Raw genomic sequence first — 27,216 nt, forward strand, 5'->3', positions numbered from 1 at the left:
CGTATACTGCATTTTTATTTGAATCTTCAATGTACCAATTCACTAGGGTACCATTCGGTTTGAAAACGGCGGGCAGTGCATTTATGCGTGCCCTCAGAGTGGCGTTGGCGAATGGATCTCAACAATTACAGAATGCGCTTTGTAACTATATAGATGACTTGTTAATTGGTCAGAAGTCGTTTGAAGATCATTTAATGATACTCGAAGAATTATTTTCAATTTTGTTAAATCATAATTTCACAATTAATTTGTCGAAGTGTGAGTTCTTTAAGGAGGAGATCTCATTTCTGGGATTTTTGATATCAGTCAAGGGGATCACCCCGGATCCAGACCGATTAGCTGCTATAAATAAATTTGAGGAACCGAAGAATCAGAAGCAATTGCAACGATTCCTTGGTGTTTGTAACTATTATCGACGATTTTATACTATGTACCACGGTTATATCGACCCATTTCGGGAGTTGCTTGGAAAAAATTCGACGTGGACCTGGGAATTGAAACACTCTCAGGCATTTCAGGCATTGAAAGAGCATTTTGTCAGGACGGTGTGCTTGAGTCACATAATTCCAAATAAAGTGTTCAAGGTACAAACGGATGCTAGTGACGTTGGGATAGGGGGAGTTATATGTCAGGTCGATGATGAAGGGAATCAAAGAATCGTAGCAATCGCAAGTCGTTGTTTGTCAAAATTCGAGTCCAAATATACAACAACTGAGAAGGAGCTTTTAGCCATTGTATATACGGTGTATAAGTTACGATATTATCTAATAGGTGTTCGGTTTGAAATTATAACTGATCATAAGGGGTTGACTTTCCTGAATTCCACCATGTATCATAATAACCGATTGATTCGTTGGAGTCTATTGTTGCAGCAATTCTCATTTGTTGTCTCGTACTGTAAGGGCAGTGACAACGTGGTGGCAGACTTTTTTAGTCGGAATCCTGAAAGTAGATTTCTTGATGAAGTGGAGAACAAATTGCTGATTTCTATGCTGCAATATTATTGCTTTCCAACCGAAACTAATCATTCCTTAACACCGTTGGTGATCATGACGTTGCACGGGAATGATGTTTCGTTGAGAGATATTGTAAGCAGATTAAAGGACCAGCAGCCGCAGGATTCAAAGCTGCGAATGATAATCGATGATCTGTTAGCGAATTCTGGATCGAAAATACCGAATTATCATCTGCACGAAAATATCTTATTTCAAAGAGATCAAAGGGATAATTATTGGCGTATTGTCATCCCTGATAGTTTGATAAAACCTTTGGTGGTATCCACTCATGAGAGACTAGGCCATCCTGGTGTATTTAAGACATTGTCGTATTTGAAGAAATTTTATTGTGGGCGAAGGTTAAAGAAATGGGTTAAATTGTGCGTTTTAGGGTGTGATCTGTGTCAGCGCGTAAAACACTTATCAGTGTCGATGGAGGGTGAATTCCAAATGGTAGAATCGACCGGTCCAGGCGATCTGGTTACGGTGGATTATTATGGTCCACTTCCTCGTGGTAGAGGAGGAGTTCAATATATATTTGTTGTTCTGGACGTGTTTTCCAAATTAGTTCGTATGTATCCAGTTAAGAATGCTACGACGTTTATCTCGCTTAAAAAATTATTTGATTATTATGTACCAGAATGTGGCAAACCCAATCGAATTTTGAGCGACAATGGGACTCAGTTTACATCTTCAAAGTGGAGAAATCGATTGGAAAAGGAGGGTATTAGGTCTATCTTTAGTTCCATACGTCATCCTCAATCAAATCCGGCTGAAAGAGTGATGAGAGAGATAGGGCGTATGTTTCGCACCTTTTGTCAGCACAATCATACAACATGGCCGAATCAGGTAAGACATATCGAAGGTCTGTTAAACGTAACCACTCATTTTAGTACAGGGTGTACCCCCCATGAATTACATTTCGGCATTCCAATTCGAGACGAAATAGAGAAAGTGATTAAATTTCCCGAAGATCGACGAATAAATCGCGAGCATATGATTACTTTTGCAAGAGAAAATGTTAAACGGCACTTTGAGACTCGGAGAAGGAATCAAAATCCTTCTGGAGTGGAACTAATTGTGGGAGACTCTGTGTTACTCCGTGTGAAGCACTTATCAAATGCGCTGGATAAAGTTACAAAAAAGTTCTTTCATTTATATGAAGATCCGTATGTTATATCGAGATTTGTGGGGAAAAACGCATTGATGTTAATTGACGAACGAAAGGGTAACGTACCTGTAGGGATTTATAATCGAGCGAACGTACGAAAATATTTTGGATCGTTTGCCTGTACGACCGCAAGTTGCGGGAATAATTAGTAACTAGTTTTCGTGTATATATTGTAAATACGTTAATTTAGAATGTTGAGACGCAATCGAAATTTTGTATATAGTGTATATAACTTAGTTGTTAAAATAGTAGGTGATCGTACGCACCGATAAAACGAAATGTTCGTGTGGAATAACTATGTGAAAATGTCGACATACACATCTAAAAATGATACGTATCATGTAATACACGAGCGAAATTCATTAAAAGGACTGATTCATGTGACTTATTATCGACGTGAGTAGATTGAAATTTTCTGGCGACTGTTTTGAAAAGGATAGAAGTATACGACGAAACGTAGCGTCGATAATTAATTTCTGTTTTATATAATTTCATTATGCGAGCCTCCAATGAAGGCGTTTAGCAATAAAAATCGAAATTTTATATTATCAATATGTAACGGTCCAGGCGTTTTGTAAGATTCGTATATATTCTTTACTTGATTAGTTTACTATGAATTATAACTAGTGCGGATTACAAACAGAAGTTGAAAATATGGAGATGTCTTTGCTATTGTGAGTTAGGAAATGATAAACATGTTTGTTAACCAAGATCTAAGATTGACGGATTCAGGAATTGAGTGGCTGGATGATGACGTGATAATCAATCGGGAAGAGTTCTTCTCGGGTTTAAATTCTAATAGTTAGAGTCCGTGGTTAGTAAAAGTGTATATTTTGCGGGTAATTAGAGTAAACTGCGACATGCCCTGGGAAGAGTAGAAGCCGTTCACGCCTATCAGCACGGTGATGATGCCGCTGCAACTGGTCTTCATGGATTCTTGTCCTCTTCATGTCAAACAAGAAAGGGGGAGAATGTAAAGTATCATTTGAAATCTGGCGCCCACCGACGTCGAGGTGCCGAAATCACGGCACACGCACCTTATTGTGGTGGGAGAAGACCCATATAATGTCATGCCAAGCGACTAATCGCTCTCTTCCGCTAAGGATCGTATCCAAGGGAACTCAAACATCAAAATCATTGCTAAAGCAAAATCGAGGACGATCGACGACTGGAAGGGCCCACATAGAGGAGGCGTTTTCCCAAAGAAAAAGATAAGTTAAAATCTGGGACCATACGATTGTGTTCTACCGGCAGGGTTGGCGCAATTTCTCAAATCAGTAAAGGGTGAAAATTTCTCGTTTCAAATTCTCGATAACAGATCAACAGTTCCTTGTTTAAAAAACGACCCATCGGGTTAGCACGTCGTCATCCATTCGTAACTAATTGTGTAAACTGCGTTCGTCCAAATAAAACAAATCAGATATCCGCCCATTAACACGATGGATTTAAGTGATCATTTCATTTAATCTAAACGTAACAATTTTCGAGTCCCAAACTAAGAGGGGTTCGTTACAACAATGTACATTTAATAACAATATAATCATTACTATATGTGCATTAGATATGTAATATACATTAAATAACAATATTATTAATACTATATCTGCGTTCGATATGTAATATACGTTTAATAACAATATCATTATTACTATATGTGCATTTGTTGCGCACAGAGAATAAATTTTTCCCCTGGGCAAAATACCGGTAATTTTAGTAAGGAAGGAAGGAGTTTAATAACGTTTATAAACACTTTTAATGTACGTAATATAATTTAATAACAAAAGGGGTAGTGTTTAGTCACTTTACACTACAAAGTCTTTAATTCATAAAGGCAAGCGGTTTTATAAATGTACTTTCAGTCGAAGTACAGTGCGAGTTAGTCGCGTGATCAAAAACTTTGTAATAATAACTTGTTTGCTCTGGTGAATAGCGAAATAGTAGTCCGATCATCGCCGCGTGGCGGTTTTTACAATCGTGAGCGCGCTGACAACGCCGAAGATTTTTCGGCGTTTGGCATAACTTTGCCTAATTTAAATTGACGCGCGCTTAATCCCGAACAAACCGCCCGCCTCGCGGTGTCGTGCGACCGCGACAGATGACGTCATTACAATACTAATGAATAGAACGTAGTGACGAGTACATTTCATTGATGCGTCGTATCTTGCTGCGTAGTTTCTATCCCGGTAAGTGTTTTATACAATCTTACATCTACAATAATGAGAAATTAATATATATAATTAATGTAGAAAAATAGAAAAATAGAAAAATAATATAATACAAGTAAATTAATAAATCTTAATGGCTAATCGGTAATTTACATAACCTAGCGATCGGACGGACATATTGCGAATGTGCAGTCTTTACGGTTACTACACGAATGAGGCCGTTGTTACCAGGATGACATTCGGTCACCCGACTTAGTTCCCATTTCGCCGGGGGAAGCGTCGAGCTCTTAAGTAGAACTAAGTCCACGATTTTGAGGTTGGGGACGCGACTACACCACTTCAATCGCGCCTGTAATGTGTGTAAGTAATCGTTAGCCCATGCTTTCCAGAACTTTTCCGTGAGCTGTTGAACGAGTTGCCATCTAGATAATCGATTCTCGTTGATTTCCAGTACAGATGGCACCGGAACCGATTTTAGAGCTGCGCCCACGAGAAAGTGACCTGGAGTGAGAGCCTCACATGACTCGAGGTCATGATTTAAAGGTGTCGAAGGGCGTGAATTTAAACATGCCTCGATGCGACAGAGGAGCGTAGTTAGTTCCTCGCAAGTAGATGTTCGATCGCCGAGCATGCGTCGCAGATGGGTCTTAACGCTTTTGACCCCTGCCTCCCAGATTCCTCCAAAATGAGGAGCTGCAGGCGGAATAAAGCGCCACGTGATATAATCGGCAGCTAAACGTGAACGAAGGTCAGTGTCTGCCGTTACTTGTTTAAATGCGTTCATTAATTCTTTATTAGCGCCTTGGAAATTAGTCCCATTATCGCTATATAAATTCGTAGGCAATCCGCGGCGAGATGTGAAGCGTTCAAATGCCGCTAGAAACGCTGAAGTGAAGTAGTCGCGCACCAATTCGAGGTGGATAGCGCGAGTCGCCAAACAAACGAAAAGAGCGATGTAAACCTTTTGCGCCCTTTGCCCACGTCCACGATACGCGAGAGCAGAGAACGGTCCTGCATAATCCAGGCCGCAATGGACGAACGCTCGAGATGGAGTGACTCTAACCGCAGGTAAGTCGCTCATTTGTTGACTTGCGGTGACTGCCCGCCAACGCACGCACGTGACGCATTTATGAATGTGGCCTTTAACTAGCCGTCGGGCGTTGACGATCCAAAACGTTTCCCGTAATACATTTAACATTAACTGCATGCCCCCATGTAACGTGTTCTCGTGACAATCAGCGATGATGAGTTCGGTGATTCGTACCTTGCTGCGTAATATTATCGGAAAGCGTTGCGGAAGTTCTGAGTTGCGCAACCGCCCGCCAACACGGACAGTACCATCTTCGCCAAGAAACGGATTAAGCCGAAGTAACGGGCTAGCTTTTAACAGGGATTCGCCCTTAAGCATAGCCGCTATTTCCCGTCGATAATGCCGAGTCTGGACGTACGTGATCCAGAATTTACGCGCCGCGAGGATCTCAGCTGCGGTAATAACCGTGTCTGGATATCGATTCCCTTTATTTCGCGAGGTAAATCGGAAAACGTACGCTGTGATGCGTAAAAGTTTTCGCCATGAAGATGTGCGCATTGGCAGATCCCATTCCGTCTCCGATTGAACGTGCAACACGCTGATATTCTTTTTAACCTCTGCTTCAGCTTCCCCCGGGACCGCAGGCTTACTTTCTGACCACTCATTAGGAGCTTGTATAAGCCAGGAAGGGCCGTGCCACCAAAGGGCGTGTTGAAGCAGTTGTGACACCGATAGACCACGTGAGGCGCAGTCAGCGCGATTATGACCCGAAGGTACATGTCGCCAATTATCGTTAGACACGCGATTTTGAATTTCTGCGACCCGATGCGCAGTAATTGTTTTTAATTCGCTTGGTTCTTTATGTATCCACGCGAGTGATACTGTTGAATCGGTCCAGCAGTACACCGGGCAATTATTAAGTTTTAATGTAACTTGCACGTGTTCAATCAAGCGCGTCATTATTAGGCAAGCGCATAGCTCGAGACACGGAATTGTGAGTGGCTTCAATGGAGCTACTTTAGTCTTCGAGAGCAATAAATGTACCGTGGTCTCAATCGCGACGTTGATTACGCATAAATGAATTATGGCTGCGTACGCGTCTTGAGAGGCATCAGCGAAGCCGTGAATTTCGTAACTCCGGGAATCATTATCGATCCCGACCCATCGCGGTATGAAAACGTTCGGTAGTTCATTAAATTCCTTTGCATATTCGCGCCATTGTTTGGTCAACTCCAGTGGTAACGGGTCGTCCCAATCAAGCTTGGCCACCCATAGCTTTTGAATAAAAATCATGGCTACGATTACGACTGGAGCGATCCAACCCAACGGATCGAAGATTTTCGCTAGAGAAAATGACTTGCTTAGTCGGATTAGCCGTATTCGCGAGATCGATTTTTAATTTAAATCGGAATTCGTCCGTATTCGGTTGCCAAAGAAGGCCAAGCATTTTTAACCCTTCAGAATCTTGAAATGAGCGGCTAGCGGCCAGCTCGTGTTCATCATCAGGAATGCCTGTTAATAATTGCGGACAATTACTCGCCCATTTTCTTAAATGGAAACCCCCGTTTTGCAGGAGTTCCGTCACCTGCTGACGTAATTGGAGCGCCAGTACGCGATCATCCGCCCCGAAAAGTGCATCGTCCACGTAAATGCAGTCATTCAAGATTTCCCGCCAACGGGAAATTAGTTCCTTCGTCCAATGCGAGCTGCTTAATTACGCGATTAGCGAGAAAGGAAGCTGGCGCCGTACCATAAGTGACGGTAAGTAACTCATAAGTTTTGAGCGCTTCGTCTGAGTTCGATCGCCAGACGATCCTTTGATACGCGATGTCCCGAGCATCGATCCAAATCTGACGAAACATTTTCGCGATGTCGGCCGCGAAAACAAACCGATGCGTACGCCAGCGCAAAATGATTGCCGTAATGTCGGCTTGCAATTTAGGACCGACCAGTAGGTGATCATCTAGAGTCGACCTGTTTGATTGAAGACCGCTCTCAAGCGCTTCGTGCTACTTTCTTGCCGAATAACCGGGTGATGTGAAAAATACACGGTTTGATTGGAAGTCGTTTCTGTTTCACTGACTTCCCGCATGTGTCCTAACTTCAAATACTCTTCGAGAAACGCGTGGTACGCCGAGGCTTGTTCCGAATCGCGAGCAAATCGTTTTTCTAATTTGTAAAAGTAAGCGACCGCGAAATTTCTAGAAGACCCGATATCAATAGGCGGTTCTGATTTGAAGGGCAATCTCGCCGTGTATCTACCATCTGGTTGACGCGAGTGAGTGCTACGAAAATGCTCCTCACATTTCTTATCTACGTCGGAAAGAAAAGTAACGAGCGGAGGCGCCTCTACCTGCCAAAACTTTTTTAATGTGTCGTTAATTTCGGCGTTAATGTCGCCGTAGTGCACATGCACTTGCATTGCTTGGGAATCAGTTGACGGAATGGGACCAGTCAACACCCATCCAAACATAGTATTTTGCGCGACCGGTTCTGTACGAGAGCCTTTACGAAGCCCTTCAAGTAGAATCGCGCCGTAATAATCTGCCCCGATAATAAGTTCGATGGGAGCATCATTGTTAGAGAGTGGGTCGGCCCACTCGAGATCGCGTAAACGCGTCCATTTATCGGACTGACACACCGAATTAGTGCGGTAATTCGTCAGTTTTTTAAGTATAAACGCGCGTAAAGGAATCACAGGCCCTTTACCCTGGCACGGCTGCAATAATATATTTGCCGACGAACGTACTGTTGCCATTGTACCGGGATCAATTAACGCGTGAATTATAGCGTGTCGACCTCCAGGAGTGTCGACTTTGACCCACGCAGTAGCGAGAACAACTCTTTTTTCCCGACACGCGGAACCGCAATGCGTGTTTACCGGCTCTGACACTGAAGTGTCATCCGTGTTATCGTCGGTGTTCGTTGCCGTGCTCGAATTTTGAATTCTTTGAGATGCCGCGTTATTAGTCGATTCGCGACTTTTATTCCCCGTTTGATTTATCGCGGGTTTACGTTCAGAATGCAAAAGTGTGTGGTGCCGCCCCTTGCAGATAGAACAACGACGTTTGCTAGAGCAGGCAGCCGGAAAATGACCCTTTTGCAAACAATTGAAACAATGCCGGTGTTCGCGCGCAAGAGACAAACGCTGCTCGACTGATTGTCCGCGAAACACGTTACATCGGAACAACGCGTGATCAGAACCGCACGCAATACATTGCGTTTCAGACACATTTAAATGAGATTTAACTGTTTTAATTGGCCCTGTTTTACTTTTGCAGGCGCTGTTTTCTTCACCGCGCGAAGACGCCAACGACTCTAAGGTGCGAATTCGAACGTTAATAAACGCATCCCAATCAGCGAGGGATGGATACAACTCGTCTTCGCCCATATGCATCTCCCACCCCCGATGGGACTCTTTATCCAGCTTACGGACGAAATGAAAAATGACCACGTCGTCCCAGTATTCGACCGGACGCGATAAATTCTTTAATGCCGTTAAAGCGGCGCGAGATCTATCACTTAAGCTCCTTAGATCGTTTAAAACGGCAGATCCGATCGGGGGTGAGTCAAATAACATTTTTAAATGAGCGTTTATGAGAGCGCGCTCGTTCGCGTATCTGTCTGTCAATAACCTCCACGCTGCTTCGTAATTCGCCGTGGAAGTGGAAACATTTTTTAACAATAAAGACGCTGCACCGGTCAAACTTGCTTTTAAATAGTGCAACTTTTGCACGTCGGACAACGCTTCATTTGAACTCACTAATGCGTGAAAGAGATCTCTAAAGTTTTCCCGCTCGGTATAATCCCCGGAAAATTTAGGCAATTCAATGCGAGGGAGTTTGACAGACGGCGCAGATTCGCGATGACAAGAAACGGAGCTTATATTACAAGTTACAGGTTACTTGCTGCTTCGTTGTCCGCAGGTAAGGTTGCCGTCAGAGCGTCGAGGGCGGAGAGGAAAGCCACTTCCGTATTGCCGAAGATGTCCTCGGGGAAGTAGGAATTTGTCCTGATCTCCTCCTCAGTTGCAGCAACCTCAATCTGAATGTGCGTGGCTTGAAATTTGTTCCAGTAGTCCTTCAGCAAAGAGAGACGTCCGCGAATCACAGCAGGGGTGTGATTAGCCTTCCCCAGTTTTTTAAAATTGCTGAGTGCATTATTTATTAAACGTGCGTGCACTTTGTTTTCACGGATTAACGGATCCATGATATTGTTATATTACGATTTTGAAAAATAAACGTACTTTAACCGCAAGGTGAACTTTAACAAACACATCACTGTTTTCGCGTAGCGAAGCGCGTGAACGTCCTCCGATGTTTATCGGCGGAGGTCGCGATGTCGGTTGAGTTCGAACGTCAGGTGCAAGATCCTTTGTTCTGCCGATTTAATCCGGCTTAAATTTTTGAACTTTCGCGATTTTAATGTTCACCACACTAATCTAATTGTTTTTATGCGGCACTGCACTTCCTTTATTTCCTTACTATCCGGCTCGAAGAACCATTTGTTGCGCGCAAAGAATAAATTTTTCGTCTGGGCAAAATACTGGTAATTTTAGTAAGGAAGGAAGGAGTTTAATAACGTTTATAAACACTTTTAATGTACGTAATATAATTTAATAACAAAAGGGGTAGTGTTTAGTCACTTTACACTACAAAGTCTTTAATTAATAAAGGCAAGCGGTTTTATAAATGTACTTTCAGTCGAAGTACAGTGCGAGTTAGTCGCGTGATCAAAAACTTTGTAATAATAACTTGTTTGCTCTGGTGAATAGCGAAATAGTAGTTCGATCATCGCCGCGTGGCGGTTTTTACAATCGTGAGCGCGCTGATAACGCCGAAGGTTTTTCGGCGTTTGGCATAACTTTGCCTAATTTAAATTGACGTGCACTTAATCCCGAACAGCATTAGATATGAAATATACATTTGTAACGACCCAGGAGTTTAACACAATATCTTTTTAATTTTATTTTTCTTTATTATAACCAATTTTTTTATACAGAATATTTTATTTTATTTTTATTGTTAATATTTAATGTATAAGTTTTTGTAATAAACATTTTCATTTTTCGTCGATAACCGAGTTTGTTGAATTGATCGATAAAAGTTTAGTCGATAAGTCGGACGGTAAAACAGTTTACCGATAAATTATCGACGTCCGACCGCGCACGCGCGAGCGCAACCCCAGTAACCATACGGTGGGGTAGTATTCTAGAGTGGGGATGCTGGACCACCACGTGACGGGAAAAACCCAGCTACCCCAAGAACTCTATGCGGAAAAAAAGTGCCGACTCAGCAAAATCTGAGTATAAATAGAGGCGTTCCGCACAGTTTCATCGCAGATCTTCTCAGACCTCGGTCTGAAACAGACAACACTCTGATTAGTAGAGAAGAGCTTGCGCTGAACTGTCTAGGCAGCGATAGAGCGCGAGCTATAGCTAATTTCTACTATTCCACTGGTGGCGTGCAGGACTACGGAACAGTGGACCTCCTATTCGCGGTGCGCAACGTGTTACACAGGTGTTACGCTAAGCCAACATTCAAGTGTAAAGAGCTAGCGAGGAGCGGAGCTCCTTGAACGGCCTGCGTTTAACACGGCTCTGGTATAACCAGAAACCGATTGCGACCTGTAGGAAGGGTTAACTTGATTCCAATAGTCTAGCACAAACCTCTGGAGTTTAGTTTCCATAATTATTGTTGAAAACAAACAGAGTGTTGACTGTAGAAGAAGACCACGCCGCATTTGCGTTAGCGCTAACGATTAATTACAATTATTAATTTTTACTTACATATTAATTACTAATTACATATTTTTCAATTGTATTCCCAATCTAGGGCGAACTAATTATAATTTCTTACTGTATTCCTATTTCTAGCCGCACTTATTGTGATACTAGCAACTTTGTATTATAATTCAATTTTCACTTACCTTTCATTCTTGAATAAACATATTTTCATTCAGTTTCTAGCACATTAGTGTTTGGATTTCACTCCTTAACCGCACACCACACGAACCTAAAATCCTTAACACTTTGATTACGAGTCGCCTTCTAAGGGAACCGCTCTCCCTACAAGTCGGTGCAGTGACGTACTCACTCTGGGTCGTTACACGTAGTTATAGTAAATAAAAATTTGGTGACAGCGGTGGGATTGTTCGAGTGGTAAGGAGAAATCGTATCTCTGCGGACATTAATGGTTAGCCTAGAAACAGACAAATACAAATAAAAAGTAAAGTACAAGAATAAAAAAAAAAAGAGAGAAAAAAAAAAACAAATATATAATACATAATACACATACATATATACTATATCAATAAGCAAAAATCAAGGTGCCAAACGGAATAGCCGATCAACCAGCCAGCGCATCAGCCAGCGGATCAGCCAACGGATCGACTGAAGGAAGCCGACCGATCAGTATTCGCGATGCAGCAGACATCGTACCAGCATTCAACGGCCGCAACATACCAGTCTATCAGTTTGCAAAGAGCTGTTTCAAAGCGAAGAATATAATCTCTCCGAATGCTGAGTATGGATTGGTACAATTAATCAAGAACAAATTCTACGGGCAAGCAGCAAGAGTGGTACTAAACGGAGACTACGACACCATCGAGGAACTGATTGCCGTAATAAAATCACGGTTCGCACCACTCTTCACTTCGATGCAGCTATGCGGCGACATGGCAAGGATCGCACAGGGTCCAACTGAGGCAGTCGTGGACTACGGCAGCCGCGTCTCAGGACTTCTACTACAAATTAAAAGCTGCAACGAGTTAGAATTCCCAGATAACATCGAAGGATACAACCGATCGTCGGAAACTAATACAATTAAAGCTTTCCTCACCGGTTTAAAACAGGAAGTATATAACCGAATGAAAAATCAGAACTTCAACAGCCTCGACGAAGCAATCAGTGCAGCAATTGTAGCCGAGGCAGAAAATATAGAAAGCCAGACCAAAGCTAAGCTATCACAGGGATTCACTACGGCCGAACAATGCGACAACTGCTATGGATACGGGCATAACGCAAGTGTATGCTGCAGTCAGCGGTTCCAAAGGCAATCAATGTCGAGGGCCCGTTGGCCAGCAAAACACTGCCAACACTGCCAAAGGTCCGGGCACACCTTGGAAACTTGCTGGTTTAAGGACCAACCAGCAAGACCGGGAGTCCCCCAGGACTTTGTGCAGCCAGCTCAAACCTATAGGAATCAACCTACGCAGAGACAAGGTCAAAATTGGACACGAACAAGACCTCCAATTTGTGAATTCTGCCAAAACATTGGCCATACAGTTCATGAATGCCGGAAAAAGGCATATCAAGAACGTATCAAGAGCCAGAGACCCCAGCAAACTCCTCAAGTACAACAGGTACGTAAAAAGGCAAATTTGTACCTAAACTTAGGAGAAATAAATAAATCTCCCAGTGTCGAGCTGGTAAGCGAAAGTTTCAAAAATCAGCAAGCCTTATTCATGGTCGACACGGGGTCAGACATTAATATAATTAAAAAACAAGCAATTTCAAAAGAAATTATTATAAATACAGATGCAATTTTTCAATTAAATGGAATCACTAAAAGCTCCATTTATACAACAGGATACATCAAAGTAAAGATATTGGAAACTGAATCCATATTCCACATCATTGAAGAACTACCAATAGAACAAGACGGAATTTTAGGAACAGAGTATTTCAAAAGCAGTGGAGCCAGCATCAATTACGCCAAATCTATACTAATCATAAATAACAATATAATACCATTCAAGCAACCAGCAGTGGTAATACCATCTAGGACAAAAACCATGATACCTATAAGAGTATCAAACACTGAAATAAAAACTGGTTTTGTCCCAAAATTACAGCTTCACCCACAAATATATATGGGAAATGCTGTAGTTACGAATCGTGATGGTATAGCATTTCTATATGCGATCAACGTTGGAGCAGAAGACATCGAAATCGAAATGCCAGCAGTAGAGCTGCAACAGTATGAAGAGGCACCGCAGAACGAAGAAACATTCCATCAAGAACCTAAAAGAGCTCAGGAAATTCTTAAAATATTACAAACAGATCATTTGAATCAAGAAGAACTCACTAATGTAGAGGATATAGTAAAAGAGCACGCTGACAGATTTTATATAGACGGAGATAAACTTCCAGTAACAAATAAAATCTACCACAGAATCATCACGACGGATGGGGTGCCTGTAAATGTTAAGCAGTACAGATATCCTCATGCGTTGAAAGATGAAATTAATCACCAAGTTAATGATCTCCTAGAAAAAGGAATCATTAAACATTCATCATCACCATTTAACTCCCCCTTGTGGATAGTACCAAAGAAACAAGATTCACAAGGAAATAAATGCTGGAGATTAGTGATTGATTTTAGAAAATTAAATGAAAAAACAATCAGCGATGCCTATCCACTACCCAACATTACGGATATCCTGGATCAAGTGGGAAGCGCAAAATACTTCTCCGTGTTTGATTTAAAATCTAGTTTTCATCAAACACCTATGCATCCGGAAGACAAGCACAAGACAGCAATTTCAACACCATTCGGGCATTTCGAATTCAATAGAATGCCTTTTGGTTTAAAAAATGCTGCAGCCACATTCCAGCGCCTGATGAACAACGTCCTAGACGGATTACAAGGACTGGAACTATTCGTGTTCATCGATGACATCGGAATTTATGCAAGTTCACTAAAAGAACACGAGATAAAGGTCAACAGGATGATGACGAAGCTTAGAGAAGCAAATTTATGCTTACAACCTGACAAATGCCAATTTTTAAAGAAAGAGGTGGCATACCTGGCCCATATAATTACAGAAGACGGTGTAAAACCTGACCCAGCAAAGGTTGAAGCGGTCCAAAAATTCCCCGTTCCGAAAACTGTCAAAAATATCAGACAGTTCCTAGGATTGTGCGGATATTATAGACGTTTCATTAAAGACTTCTCTAAAATAGCTAAACCATTGTCTGACTTGACGAAGAAGGAGCAAAAATTCGAATGGTCCAACCAGCAACAGCAAGCTTTCGAATTCTTAAGAAACGTATTATGCGAAAAGCCAATCCTACAATATCCTGACTTTGAGAGACCGTTTAATATAACCACTGACGCATCCGGAACAGCAGTAGGAGCGGTTCTAAGTCAAGGAGAAATAGGAAAAGATCAGCCAGTGGCATACGCATCAAGAGTAATGAATAAGCCGGAAACACAATACTCCGCAACAGAAAGGGAATTACTTGCTGTAATATTCGCAATAAATCATTTCAGACCATATATTTTTGGCAGAAAATTCTATTTAATCACAGATCACAAACCTTTAATCTGGTTAAACAGTCTCTCAGATCCAACATCAAGACTCATGAGATGGAAACTAAGATTGAGCGAGTATGATTATGAGATTAAATATAAACCAGGCAAGCAAAACATGAACGCTGATGCTCTATCCAGAAATCCTGTCGAAGATATAAATGCTCTACAAATAAATGCGAAAAGGCTGCACTCATCTACGTCTGGATCAAAGAAGAAACGTAAGAAAAGGAAAGAGTGGCACCAATATCCCACTCGCCCCAGACAAACAACAACCACCTCAGAATCAGGCAAGCACAAAAAAAGGAAGGAGTGGCATCAATATCCCACTCGCCCTAGACAAACAACGACGTCAGAATCTAGGGAATTTAAAAAGAAAAAAGAAGCACATCAGTATACAACTAGACCGAGACCAACAACTACAACGGAGTCTGAAAATCATAAAAGGAAGAAAGAATGGCATCAATATCCAAGAAGACCAAGGCCAACAACCTCGTCAAGTTCACGAGAAATTAAAAAGAAGAAAATCAGCCACAAACATTTAATACGACCACGAGATGACTCCACAGATGTTGAAATAAGGAAAAGATACCGAAAAGATAACATACGAGAGAGAAGCCCATCTCAAAGAGGAAGAACTGCAAGAAAAAGGATAAAAGAAGACTATACAAGTTCAGACGAGTCTCAATATTACGAAACTGATATATCTGAAGAACCACCAAAATCAAAACCAAGAAAACGAATAAAAACATACTCTTCTGAAGAAATCAAGAAAAAAAGAAAACCTAATGAACAGCAAATTACAGTTGATGTACATCAACCACCAGAAGAAAAGAAATACATTATTCCACAGAAACGACCTGTAACTCAAGAACCTGTAATAATTGGAGACGAAATTGAAGAATACAATGAAGAAACGATATTACCTAAACATATCTTCAGAGAACCACCCAGAATCGATTCCTCTTCAAGCACAAGAGAAAGATCTCCTATAATAAAAAGAAAAGTAGAAAAAGAAACCTCAAGTGACACATTATCAGCACCTATCACACCTATCAAAATTAGAAAAGACAGACCTAAACAACCATCCACGATTAAACAAATTAAACCAAAAATAATTAGCAATAAACCAGTCATATTCAAAATAGAAGAAACCGAAGACCAGTTATGGATGAAAAGAGGTACAGCAGTAATATTCATTAATAAAGAAGGACAACCTGAAGATTACCAGTCAAAACAGTTAATAGAAAATGAAAAGATTAAAATTTCTAAACCACAAGACAGTATCACAGAATATAAAATTAAAAATAAGTTAATTTTTGGAGTATTAGTAGATTATAAAGAAAATTTACCACACAAAATTAAAGCTCTTCATCACATGTTAGTTCAAAAAGAAATCCAGGAATGCAGCATGCCAGACAAGCAAGGGTTAAAAGCAATTCTTCAAGTAATCTTTGCAGATTCAAACATCAACATCATCATCTGCAAAGGGACAATCCAAACTCCACCTAAGGATGAAAGAAGAAGTATAATTAAAGAAAATCATGAAAGCACAGTTGCAGGACACAAAGGAATTAGAAAAACTTACCTCAGGATCAGGAACAAGTATTATTGGAAAAACATGAAGAGAGAAATTACCGATTATATCAGATCATGCATCAGCTGCCAAAGAACCAAGTTAGTAAGGATGAAGAATAAGGAGCCTATGGTTATCACAGACACTCCTTCAGACGCATTCGATAAGGTGTCTTTAGATATTCTTGGACCCTTACCTATGACGCAAAAAGGATACAGTTACATCCTCACCATACAGGACAACTTGACCAAGTACTCCGTCGCAGTTCCACTTGTATCAGCTACATCAGAGGACGTCGCAAGAACATTCACCAACTCGTTCATATGCCAATTCGGCAGTCCTAAAGCTATCCTCACCGATCAGGGAACATGCTTCACATCCTCACTTATTAAGAAGCTAGCTAAAATCTTCCACATCCAGACGTACCGTACATCATCCTTCCATCCTCAGTCAAACGGGTCCCTGGAAAGAAGCCATCACGTTCTAGTTGAATACTTGAAACACTATATATCTAAACAAGAACACTGGGATGAATGGCTACAACAAGCAATGTTTTCATATAACACTAGCGTTCATGAGGGGACAAAATTCACACCTCATGAACTAGTATATGGAAAAAAAGCAAGGCTACCATCAAAGTTTACACCTACTGACAGTTTAGATACATACCCAGATTATGTAGACAAACTATTACAAAATTTACACAAAATTAGGCAAACAGCGAAAACAAATCTAGAACAATCAAAATACAGACAGAAATACTACTACGATAGAAAAATACGACCAATTAATTATGAAACGGGAGAAGAAGTTATGTTATTAAACCCACCAAGAAAAAGTAAACTACAAAAAGAATATACAGGACCGTACAAAGTTTTAAGAAACATAGAAAAGAATAACATAGAATTGCAGATAGGTCCCAAAAAGACTAGGATAGTTCACAAAGATAGACTAAAGAGGGCCTACCGGCCAATCTACAACATAGATCAAAAATGAAAATCGATATACCAGTCTATATGATTTTCGGAAAATGCGCATACGCACAAACAAAAATTCGAACCTACCGCCATATTGTGCAAAGTACACTAAAGTAAAACTCGTAAAAGTGACGCTATCTGATAAGATTATAAGAAAAAGAATAGAAATAGAAGAAAAAGAAAGAAAAAGTTTAATAAAAGGAAAAAGAGTAAGCATACATGATATAATTTAAGATTTTCGATATATTATAACAAAAAAAAATAACTTACGTTACAGAAATATGACACACCAAACTCCAAACATCATAAATGTGTTATGCGTAAAAGATAATTCAATAGCATTTGAATACATATTCAACCCAAGAATGGGACGACTATGCACAGAATGTGCATTAAAAGTAATTCCACAAGCCAGCAAACACTGGATCCATATAGGACTTCACCATTTCGTAAAAACAGAAGAGGGCATAAGACAGTCAATATGCGTTTCGTGCAGGCAAATAATCGCTAATCTGCAGCCAGCAGTAGCCTGTAGTGACTGTCAAAACGCGATTGTAAATATGGACCAAGAGTTAATTGAAACCTTTAATGAGGGATATCTTTTACCTGCCCATGACCCGGAAATATTTTGTTTAGACAAAATTTTTGAATAAATTTTATTAATGTAAAATTATTATAATATTAATTATTTAAAATATACGTACAATTATTTTTATTATTCTTAACAAATAGGTTCATTTATTTCAAATCCTACAAAACATTTTCAATTCGCTCGGAACATTTTTATTTTTATTCGATATATTAATGCGCAGACTCGCAAGTCCGCCATGTTGCATAAAAAAGATAGAAAGAGACAGAAACAAAGAGCGAGAAAGAGAGATATAGAGAGCGATGCTACGCACGCGCAGCTAAATTCAACTCGTAGAAAGTAAAAATGGTACGGCGCGCTGGAAGACGCGAAAGATTGAAAAAGCTAAGAAGAGCCTTAAAACAATTCAGAGAGGTAGAATTGTATCATCAAAGATTTATTTCATTTACTAATTATCTGTTTTATACAAAATTTCAAAGATAGCGGTGCAGGAGGAAGATATAGTACAAAAAGAAACAACAACACCACCACCACCACCACCACCACCACCACCACAATGGAGGTTAACTTTAATAGATATTCCAGAATTTAATTGGAAAACTTATGGAAAATCAAAAAAGGAGGACCCAAGACGAGAACATGGGCAAGTCATGCGCTACTTCGGAGTCCTGTCAGCCTCTCCAAGAAACAGTGAGGAGAGATGCTGTTGCGCCCTGTGCAACATAAAAAGAAAAAACATTTGTCTCTTGAGGACAAGAGACAAACGCGCGGGGGAAGTTGTAACGACCCAGGAGTTTAACACAATATCTTTTTAATTTTATTTTTCTTTATTATAACCAATTTTTTTATACAGAATATTTTATTTTATTTTTATTGTTAATATTTAATGTATAAGTTTTTGTAATAAACATTTTCATTTTTCGTCGATAACCGAGTTTGTTGAATTAATCGATAAAAGTTTAGTCGATAAGTCGGACGGTAAAACAGTTTACCGATAAATTATCGACGTCCGACCGCGCACGCGCGAGCGCAACCCCAGTAACCATACGGTGGGGTAGTATTCTAGAGTGGGGATGCTGGACCACCACGTGACGGGAAAAACCCAGCTACCCCAAGAACTCTATGCGGAAAAAAAGTGCCGACTCAGCAAAATCTGAGTATAAATAGAGGCGTTCCGCACAGTTTCATCGCAGATCTTCTCAGACCTCGGTCTGAAACAGACAACACTCTGATTAGTAGAGAAGAGCTTGCGCTGAACTGTCTAGGCAGCGATAGAGCGCGAGCTATAGCTAATTTCTACTATTCCACTGGTGGCGTGCAGGACTACGGAACAGTGGACCTCCTATTCGCGGTGCGCAACGTGTTACACAGGTGTTACGCTAAGCCAACATTCAAGTGTAAAGAGCTAGCGAGGAGCGGAGCTCCTTGAACGGCCTGCGTTTAACACGGCTCTGGTATAACCAGAAACCGATTGCGACCTGTAGGAAGGGTTAACTTGATTCCAATAGTCTAGCACAAACCTCTGGAGTTTAGTTTCCATAATTATTGTTGAAAACAAACAGAGTGTTGACTGTAGAAGAAGACCACGCCGCATTTGCGTTAGCGCTAACGATTAATTACAATTATTAATTTTTACTTACATATTAATTACTAATTACATATTTTTCAATTGTATTCCCAATCTAGGGCGAACTAATTATAATTTCTTACTGTATTCCTATTTCTAGCCGCACTTATTGTGATACTAGCAACTTTGTATTATAATTCAATATTCACTTACCTTTCATTCTTGAATAAACATATTTTCATTCAGTTTCTAGCACATTAGTGTTTGGATTTCACTCCTTAACCGCACACCACACGAACCTAAAATCCTTAACACTTTGATTACGAGTCGCCTTCTAAGGGAACCGCTCTCCCTACAAGTCGGTGCAGTGACGTACTCACTCTGGGTCGTTACACATTCAATAACAATATCATTATTACCATATCTACATTAGATATAATGCAGTATACTGATACCTTTCTACAGATCAATGTACATTTAGTAATAATATCATTACTACTATATCTGCATTAGGTATGTAATATACATTTAATAACAATATCATTATTACTATATCTGCATTAGATATGTAATATACATTTAATAACAATACAATTATTACTATATCTGCATTAGATATGTAATATACATTTAATATCAATATCACTATTAGTATATCTGCATTCGATATAATGTAATATACTCATACCTTCCTACAGATCAATGTACATTTCTCCCCTGGAGGCGGGGGGTTACAGGATAGGTCTCCAGCCTCCTTGGCTTGTCGTAAAAGGCGACTAAAAAGGAATCGCGCGCGAAGCCCCTTCAGATCGGCAGCATCGGACCCTTCGTACACGAACACGGTTCGTTCGCACCCCCTTTAAGCCGGGTATCCACCAGTATCAAACGCCCGTATCGTATCACCGTTCCGAACCCTTTTGAATAGGCAGACGTTGCCTCGTTGCATGCCACGGCGTGCTACGGCTCGGACAATAGTTCTTCGTGTCTTGAAATAAACTCCTACAGGCGAGAAGTTTCGATTTGCTGCATGCTGTTTCTTTAGTGTAATTATCCAAACCATACCGTGTTTGGTATCATTTTAATCAGAAACACGTCACAAATATCTTGGTAACAGTTTTTTAAGAAAAAAATGAAAAATAACAAAGTTCAGTCGTTGCATTAGTATTATCTCACTGATGTATCCAATTCCAAATCATATTATCTCGTGCCTCAAGTGTCATGTTTCCACTTGACATAGCATTTCGGGCCTTCGTCTGGGTATGTTGTTTTTACGTTTCAAGTGGTTTCCGAACCAATCCTTTGAACGACAAGAAATCGACAATTTTCGGATCGGCCCGTTCCTTCGCCTCCGTATCACAGACCAATAGAACTTTCGATACTCGGCAACGGAAAAATCTCTGGAAAATTAACATTGTCCTTTTTCAATAATCACACAGGTGATTATTAACATTGCTCTTTTATGTACAGCGTAGCACCGAAGATAATTGATCTGTTTAAATATATTTAGACGATAAAATTTGTCTAAATTAAATTAGATTAAATTCATAAATAATTTCATCGCTTTTGAAATGAATCCAATAATACCGCAAGATTTCAAATACATTGAAACCCAAGTGACGGCACGAAACGCTATGTCAAGTGCCAACGCATGAACCTTTCCTTCGATGCAACAGCAAAGAATCGACAAATTTTTCGGATGGATCCGTTGCTTCCGTTCCTTTGGAACGTCACGCAGCAAAACGAAACTCCTCGCCTGTAGTGGCCCAGTCCTATTGCCTAACCGTTTATATCAAGAAACGAAGAAATGTTGTCCGCGCCGCAGCATGCCGTTGCATGCAACGAGGCAACGTCTGCCTATTCGAAAGGGTTCGGAACGGTGATACGATACGGGCGTTTGATACTGGTGGATACCCTGCTTTAGACGCCTACCGACGGCTGACCCATTGACCCAGTTTCGGCCGCTACCTGCGAGCGGGTGACGTAATCCGTTCATCACCCGTTTGATCGAGCCTTCCACCCGCTCAACGAGGCGCTTAAAACTGCTAGCTTTCGTGACTAATCTAAAATTCAAATTTCGACAATCTAATTTTAATACATGTTACATTTTCCGAACATCTACCTCTCTCTCCGATAATTAATCTTGAAAGCAATCTGCACCAACTTTCTTTCGCGAAAATTGTATTTAGTTACCTTTAAAATTAATTTCCATGACAAATTTAGATTCAAGATTTTGGTTCGTATGAATTCTGAATTATAATATTAATGTGGTTGTTCAAACACGAAACATCAATTCTAGTTTTCTGTAAACTTTAGGTTTTGATAAATTTTGAATTTTATTACATTTTAAATTTCCTTTCATCAATTTAATTAATTCAATTAAAATCGCATTAACATGACGCGCGATCCTCAACCAGTGATCTCTAATCTCGGGCGCATTACGCTCGCGTCTCGGCTCTCTCCCGGATTCCGACCCGCGGCTTCTTCTTTGATCCCCTCTCTCGCGCTCGCTCTTCACAGCATCCCGAGCTCGATCTTTCCCTCTCGCTGTACCTGCCGGGTAGTGATAGTTAGATATAATGTAATATACTGATTCCCTCCTACAGATCAATGTACATTTAATAACAATATCATTATCACTATATCTTCCCAGATAGCAATTTGCATGCAGATTGGCAGCAGATTCTGCTAGAATCTGTCTACAAATCCATAGCCATCTGTTTCCGCATTTGGCTGCGTTTCTGCAAACAGAACCTGCGTACAGAATGATATAGCAGATTGGCGTCAGGAACCGAGCAGATCCTGCTAACATAACCTGTTGCCAAATTGGCGACAGAAACAAAACAGAGTCTGTGCGCAGACTGTAATGTCAGATTTGCGGCAGATTGGCAGCAGATCCTGCAACTTCAGCCATTTAAATTTTAAATGGACGTGCATATACTGGCATTTAAATGAGCTCTTTAAATTCTTATTATTACTTTTTTTTTAAGGGAAAAAAAGAAATATTACAATATTTTTATTTTATTATTAATATACATATGTGCTAGTTATTATGAATGTGGTATAAGTCAAAATTTATCAGTTCTATTGAACGGCATAATACATAAGAACTGACAAGTTCAATGTTTTTTACATTTCTATTTACACCACTTTCATAATAACCGACATATATATATGTATTTATTAATTTAAAATAGATATTTATAATTTCGATGTTCATTTTTATATTATCAATTTCTGTGAAGTATACTGTCAGTCAAAAATTTGAAATCAGGATTGTAAGTACTGCAAACAAAGAGAAGAAATGTGAAATTATATTACTTGTAATCGAATTCCAAAATTGTGACTGCTAGTATTTTATTTATTTCTTCTTTGTTGTGGTGATTCCTCTTCTCCACTGCATTTGGGCTGAAGCGAGCGTGCTGGTGTATGCACCGCGTATCCAGTTGCTTCTTCTTGAAACCTCTCGGTTACCGTACTTGAAAAAAGAAAGTATACAATTCATTAGTATTAATGCAATGAAGAAGTTACTATGAACAATGAAATTTTTTAAAACAACAAAAGTACATATGTTAGTAAATTCATGTGTAGAACTTCTAAAAAAATCTCGTCGTTTGGTCCAATTTTAAATGAGGTGTTTTCAAACTTTTTGACGAGGGTTGGTTAGGTTGAGGTTAGGTTAGGGTTAGGTTAGGATAAAACATTTTGACGAGGGTTGGTTCCTAGGGGTTTTTTTTTTTTGCGAGGAGGGGGAAAATGCTTTATGCACACCGGGCAGAGACCGCAAGCCCGGTAGTGTGGGACTCCGTATACCCACTAAAAACCCTACTCCTCGTACTTACCTATATATACACCAGAACCGCCTGTGTCAGCATTGCTTTACCCTGATTCGTAGGGTAGGTTGTAGCTTCTGAAAATTGGTCAGAAAAAGTAGTTACTTTTCAAACCTGTCATATAGGATAATGGTAAGAATAATACTATAATAACAAAAACATTTAGTGGGTCATACCTAAAAATTAAAGCCGCTTCATCCTGGATATATTTCTTATTTAAATGCCATCTCCTTCCCGCGTCTTTAGTGTAGCCTGTAAAACCAATAGCAATATTGAAAGAAATGCAGAGAGATGAATACATGTTGCATTTATTTATTTATTTAATGATTTCAAATAAATACTGTTCGTGTTTGAAAAGTTGGCAGTACGGCCGAAAATGCGTATGAACCTAGATGGGGCACGACCGATCAAGCCCGCATTCCTTCCCACTGCCAACACTCGAAACGCTAACAGTAGGAAAATACATATATATACATATCGATCTTACATGTTGTCGGAATGTAGCATCACAGCCACGGCGTATTCTCTTCTTTCTTGTTCGTCCTCTTCATTGTCGTCCATGTTGTCTCCAGGAAACGGCATTCTGAAACACTTTGAACAAACATCGTGTGGACTAATATTAAATTCGGGGCTCAAATATCGACATTTATACAGACCTACCGCAGAGGATTTTATGCCGATATCAAAAATATCATCGACCTCTGTGAATTTCTTGACACCTAAGCGGAATGTATTACTGTGCTCGGCAATGGAGGACAGAATACATATGGCACCGTCGCGCAAGATGCAGCAATTATCGCATACATCAAGACTGAACGACATGCCATTAAAGTGTATCCTACGATACTGGAGGAAATCAGTACCTCAACCAAGAGGCACAGATACTTCAATATGAGAAGATGGAACGACCCTCACCCTATTTGCTCCATGAGCCTGAATCTCCGCCATTCTGTTCACAAATTGTTGCAGAGGTAGGCCCGGCTTTCTACAATACTTTCTAAAAATTCGCATGTTGCTTTCAAACGGGAAAGCAGAAAAAGAATCGAAAGGACCAAGACGTCTTACATCATTGGTCAAATGCAGAAAACCATGTACATTATAGGAACAAAAATTTGGGCCATACAACTCTTCACAACGATGGACGAATTTTTTCAGAGCAAGCTCTGCAAAATTCAAAAAGTGACTCGACGGAGATTGTGACGCTAAAATTCGAATACCGGTGTGAAGGAAAAGGAAATGAGTATATAAATTGTCATTGAGGAGCCCATATGCCACAACCGGCCCTGTGTATAAAAGGAATTGCCTAAACTCTGTTGCTTTATACTTGGTATTATACACCAGAGATCTTGGGCGTCTTCCAAACTCAGAGGCGCAAAATTCTCTGAGTTTGTCCAGTCTTGCAGACATACAAGCAAGATGGCTACTTGGCAATTTGGACAAACGTGAAAATTTTCCACTTATCCATGCAGATAATATTTTTTTCCTGACGCCCGAGCATACCAAATGCATATATTCAAATGGAACCTGGGAAACCATTCCAAAAGGTAGTAATGATAAGGGACTGCAACCTTCTTTATGATGGTCCTCATCTACACATTGAGAGTATTGGTTGTCAGTTCTAAGCAGATGCTTTATGCCATTGGAGACATATCTACCTTCGCTGTGCGTACCAGACACTTTGCATTTAGAACAGGGCCGGCTGGATGTATGTCCACGGTGGTTAAGGATGAAAGCTCTTGCTGGTGCATCAGCAATAAAGCACCTTAATTTTATTGGTATCTTAGTACCATCAAGATCAACACCACCGTTGGAAAGCATATGGGTAATGTTCATGATGAACATATTGAAAAGCCTATTAGGATCACTAGGCTTTTGCAATCCTCTATAAATGCCGACAACTATTGGCCTTGCATCAGGTATGTTCCTAATCATACACTGAATCGGCCACAGATGGATTGTTCCCGCTCTATCTAAAGCACATCCATCTGTGCTGAAATCTAATTCTAATTCACTATCTGGTGAAAAAGAAGCATTCCTGATAGATTTTACAATTTCAGCTTCGACATCAAAATGCACATACTCTCCCGGTTCTACAACATATGTTGCAACACAAGTTCGTGGAGTACCCAGGACAGTCCTAATATCCTTGGGTAGATGGCTAAAGCAGCTATGTGTTCGAAGAAGGGTAAGTAAATTATTACCCTGAACATGATTAATATTGTTATCCACACAATATGAAGCCAAACTTTCCTGAAATGAAGTTTCAGGAACCGCTTTAGAACTACACAACACTGAAGAAGACAAAGAAGAAGAAGAGGAAGAAGAATTGTAATCCACATCTACACCATGGATGGCATCAATACCATCTGCGTAATCTGTTGAGAATGAAGGAACATCCGCCAGATTAACAGGGGCATTGATCTCTTGAATACAAGAAGAAGAAGGAGAAGCCAACGAAGGGACAACACTATTGGATCCTACCTCATTCCTTATGTTGCGTCTCTGTCTGGTCGATGATATTTTAAATATCGGCTTCCTCGTCACAGATAACTTAAAATTAAAGGAACTCATAATTAAAATTACTAATTAAATTAAATGTATGTTAGGAATGTAAATGTAAATATATGTATATGAAAAATAAATGTAAGTAAAAATAATTTGTGGTTGTTTCCGAAAAGCGTGGTCTGCGAGGGCGGAGAATGAAACACGCACCTTACTAGATTAATAATTGAGTTTATTTACACTATTTACAACCATGCGTGTGCTGAATACATGAGCGAATAGCGTGGACAGCGAAATTACACGAAGCGTGGTCAAAATGGCGTACTTGTACAAAATAGCGTGGTCTGTGATGCACGTGTTCTCACACCAAGCGATCGTACAAGAAGAACAAGAATCGATCATGGCGTGGATCGTGCCGGTTCCGCGTGGACAAAGTGGGCCCGAGAGGTGCTGCCGCTATCGGTAACGACGCACCGACGAAATACTTTCGTTGCCAACTTCGTGTTCTGCGACAATTTGGGGAATTTCGCCAACAGTGGTTAATATATGAAAAAAATCAATATAATTTAAAAATGGAAAAAAATGGTTAGTAGATAATAGAAAAATGGTAGTTAGTAGTTATAATAGTAAATAAAATATATGAATAATTTATATTAATTAATATGCGATTCGAATAAGACGCCTGTTGCACTGCACTCTCGTTCGTTCAGCGACACAAAGCGAATGATATAAGACGATTGAACGCTGTCTCTGGTATAAGTTTTTGCGGGAAACGCGTTTATTGGATGCGAATTTCCGTCACGTTGATTTCTGCAACCAATGTAAATACCTCCCGCGAAAATTGATGGATCGTCTTTTGTTTTATAACGGAACGACCGCACAGATGATTGTTATCCGTTCTGAGGCTCGTCGGAGACGGTACAGACTGCGAAATTCGGATACATTTTACTGCGATTTTTTTTTCAATTTCTTTATAGGGACTACAGGAGAGAAGTGCAATTGCCAAGGATGAATTCAAATGTAAGTATGACTTTTATTCATTGCAATTACATGTATCGCGGATATGAATGTATACATATTTTAAATTTTCTTACAATATTCATTTATTACAGATGGAAATGGAACACCGTCCGAAGAGGATGGCCAACAAGCCGGCCCGGTATCAAACCACGTCCTCCGACAAAGAACCGCGAAAGCGTTTAAAGGTGGCCCCCGGAAGTATCGTCGACGACATAACAGACCTGAGGGCTACCTTGGAGGGCGTGAACGATGAAGTTCTATCTAATTATAGACAACACGAACACACGAACACATACATATCACTAGACACATACTCGCCATACACAAGCACATACACACCAACAAACATAAACATATACTCGCCACACACACCACCAACCACATACAGGCCACCTCCAACAGTATATGCACCACCAACGCAAAGTTTTCATATTCCAGATGCAGCGGAGAGCAGGCCTGAACCAGGGATGCAGCAAGGTA

At 40.3% G+C, this 27,216-nt stretch overlaps 2 protein-coding genes across 2 annotated transcripts; both read right to left on the reverse strand.

Moving 5' to 3' along the window:
* Positions 1–4,461: 4,461 nt before the first annotated feature.
* On the reverse strand, positions 4,462–6,321 carry LOC114882451. Its single transcript, XM_029199343.2, has one exon. The coding sequence runs from the start codon at positions 6,319–6,321 to the stop codon at positions 4,462–4,464; it is 1,860 nt and encodes a 619-aa protein (XP_029055176.2).
* A 17,757-nt stretch (positions 6,322–24,078) lies between these two features.
* Positions 24,079–25,785, reverse strand: LOC123988782. The gene has a single exon (XM_046289527.1). The coding sequence runs from the start codon at positions 25,783–25,785 to the stop codon at positions 24,079–24,081; it is 1,707 nt and encodes a 568-aa protein (XP_046145483.1).
* Between the last annotated feature and the right edge of the window lie 1,431 nt (positions 25,786–27,216).

This window comes from Osmia bicornis, unplaced genomic scaffold (assembly GCF_907164935.1).
Source record: "Osmia bicornis bicornis unplaced genomic scaffold, iOsmBic2.1, whole genome shotgun sequence".
Taxonomy (NCBI): domain Eukaryota; kingdom Metazoa; phylum Arthropoda; class Insecta; order Hymenoptera; family Megachilidae; genus Osmia; species Osmia bicornis.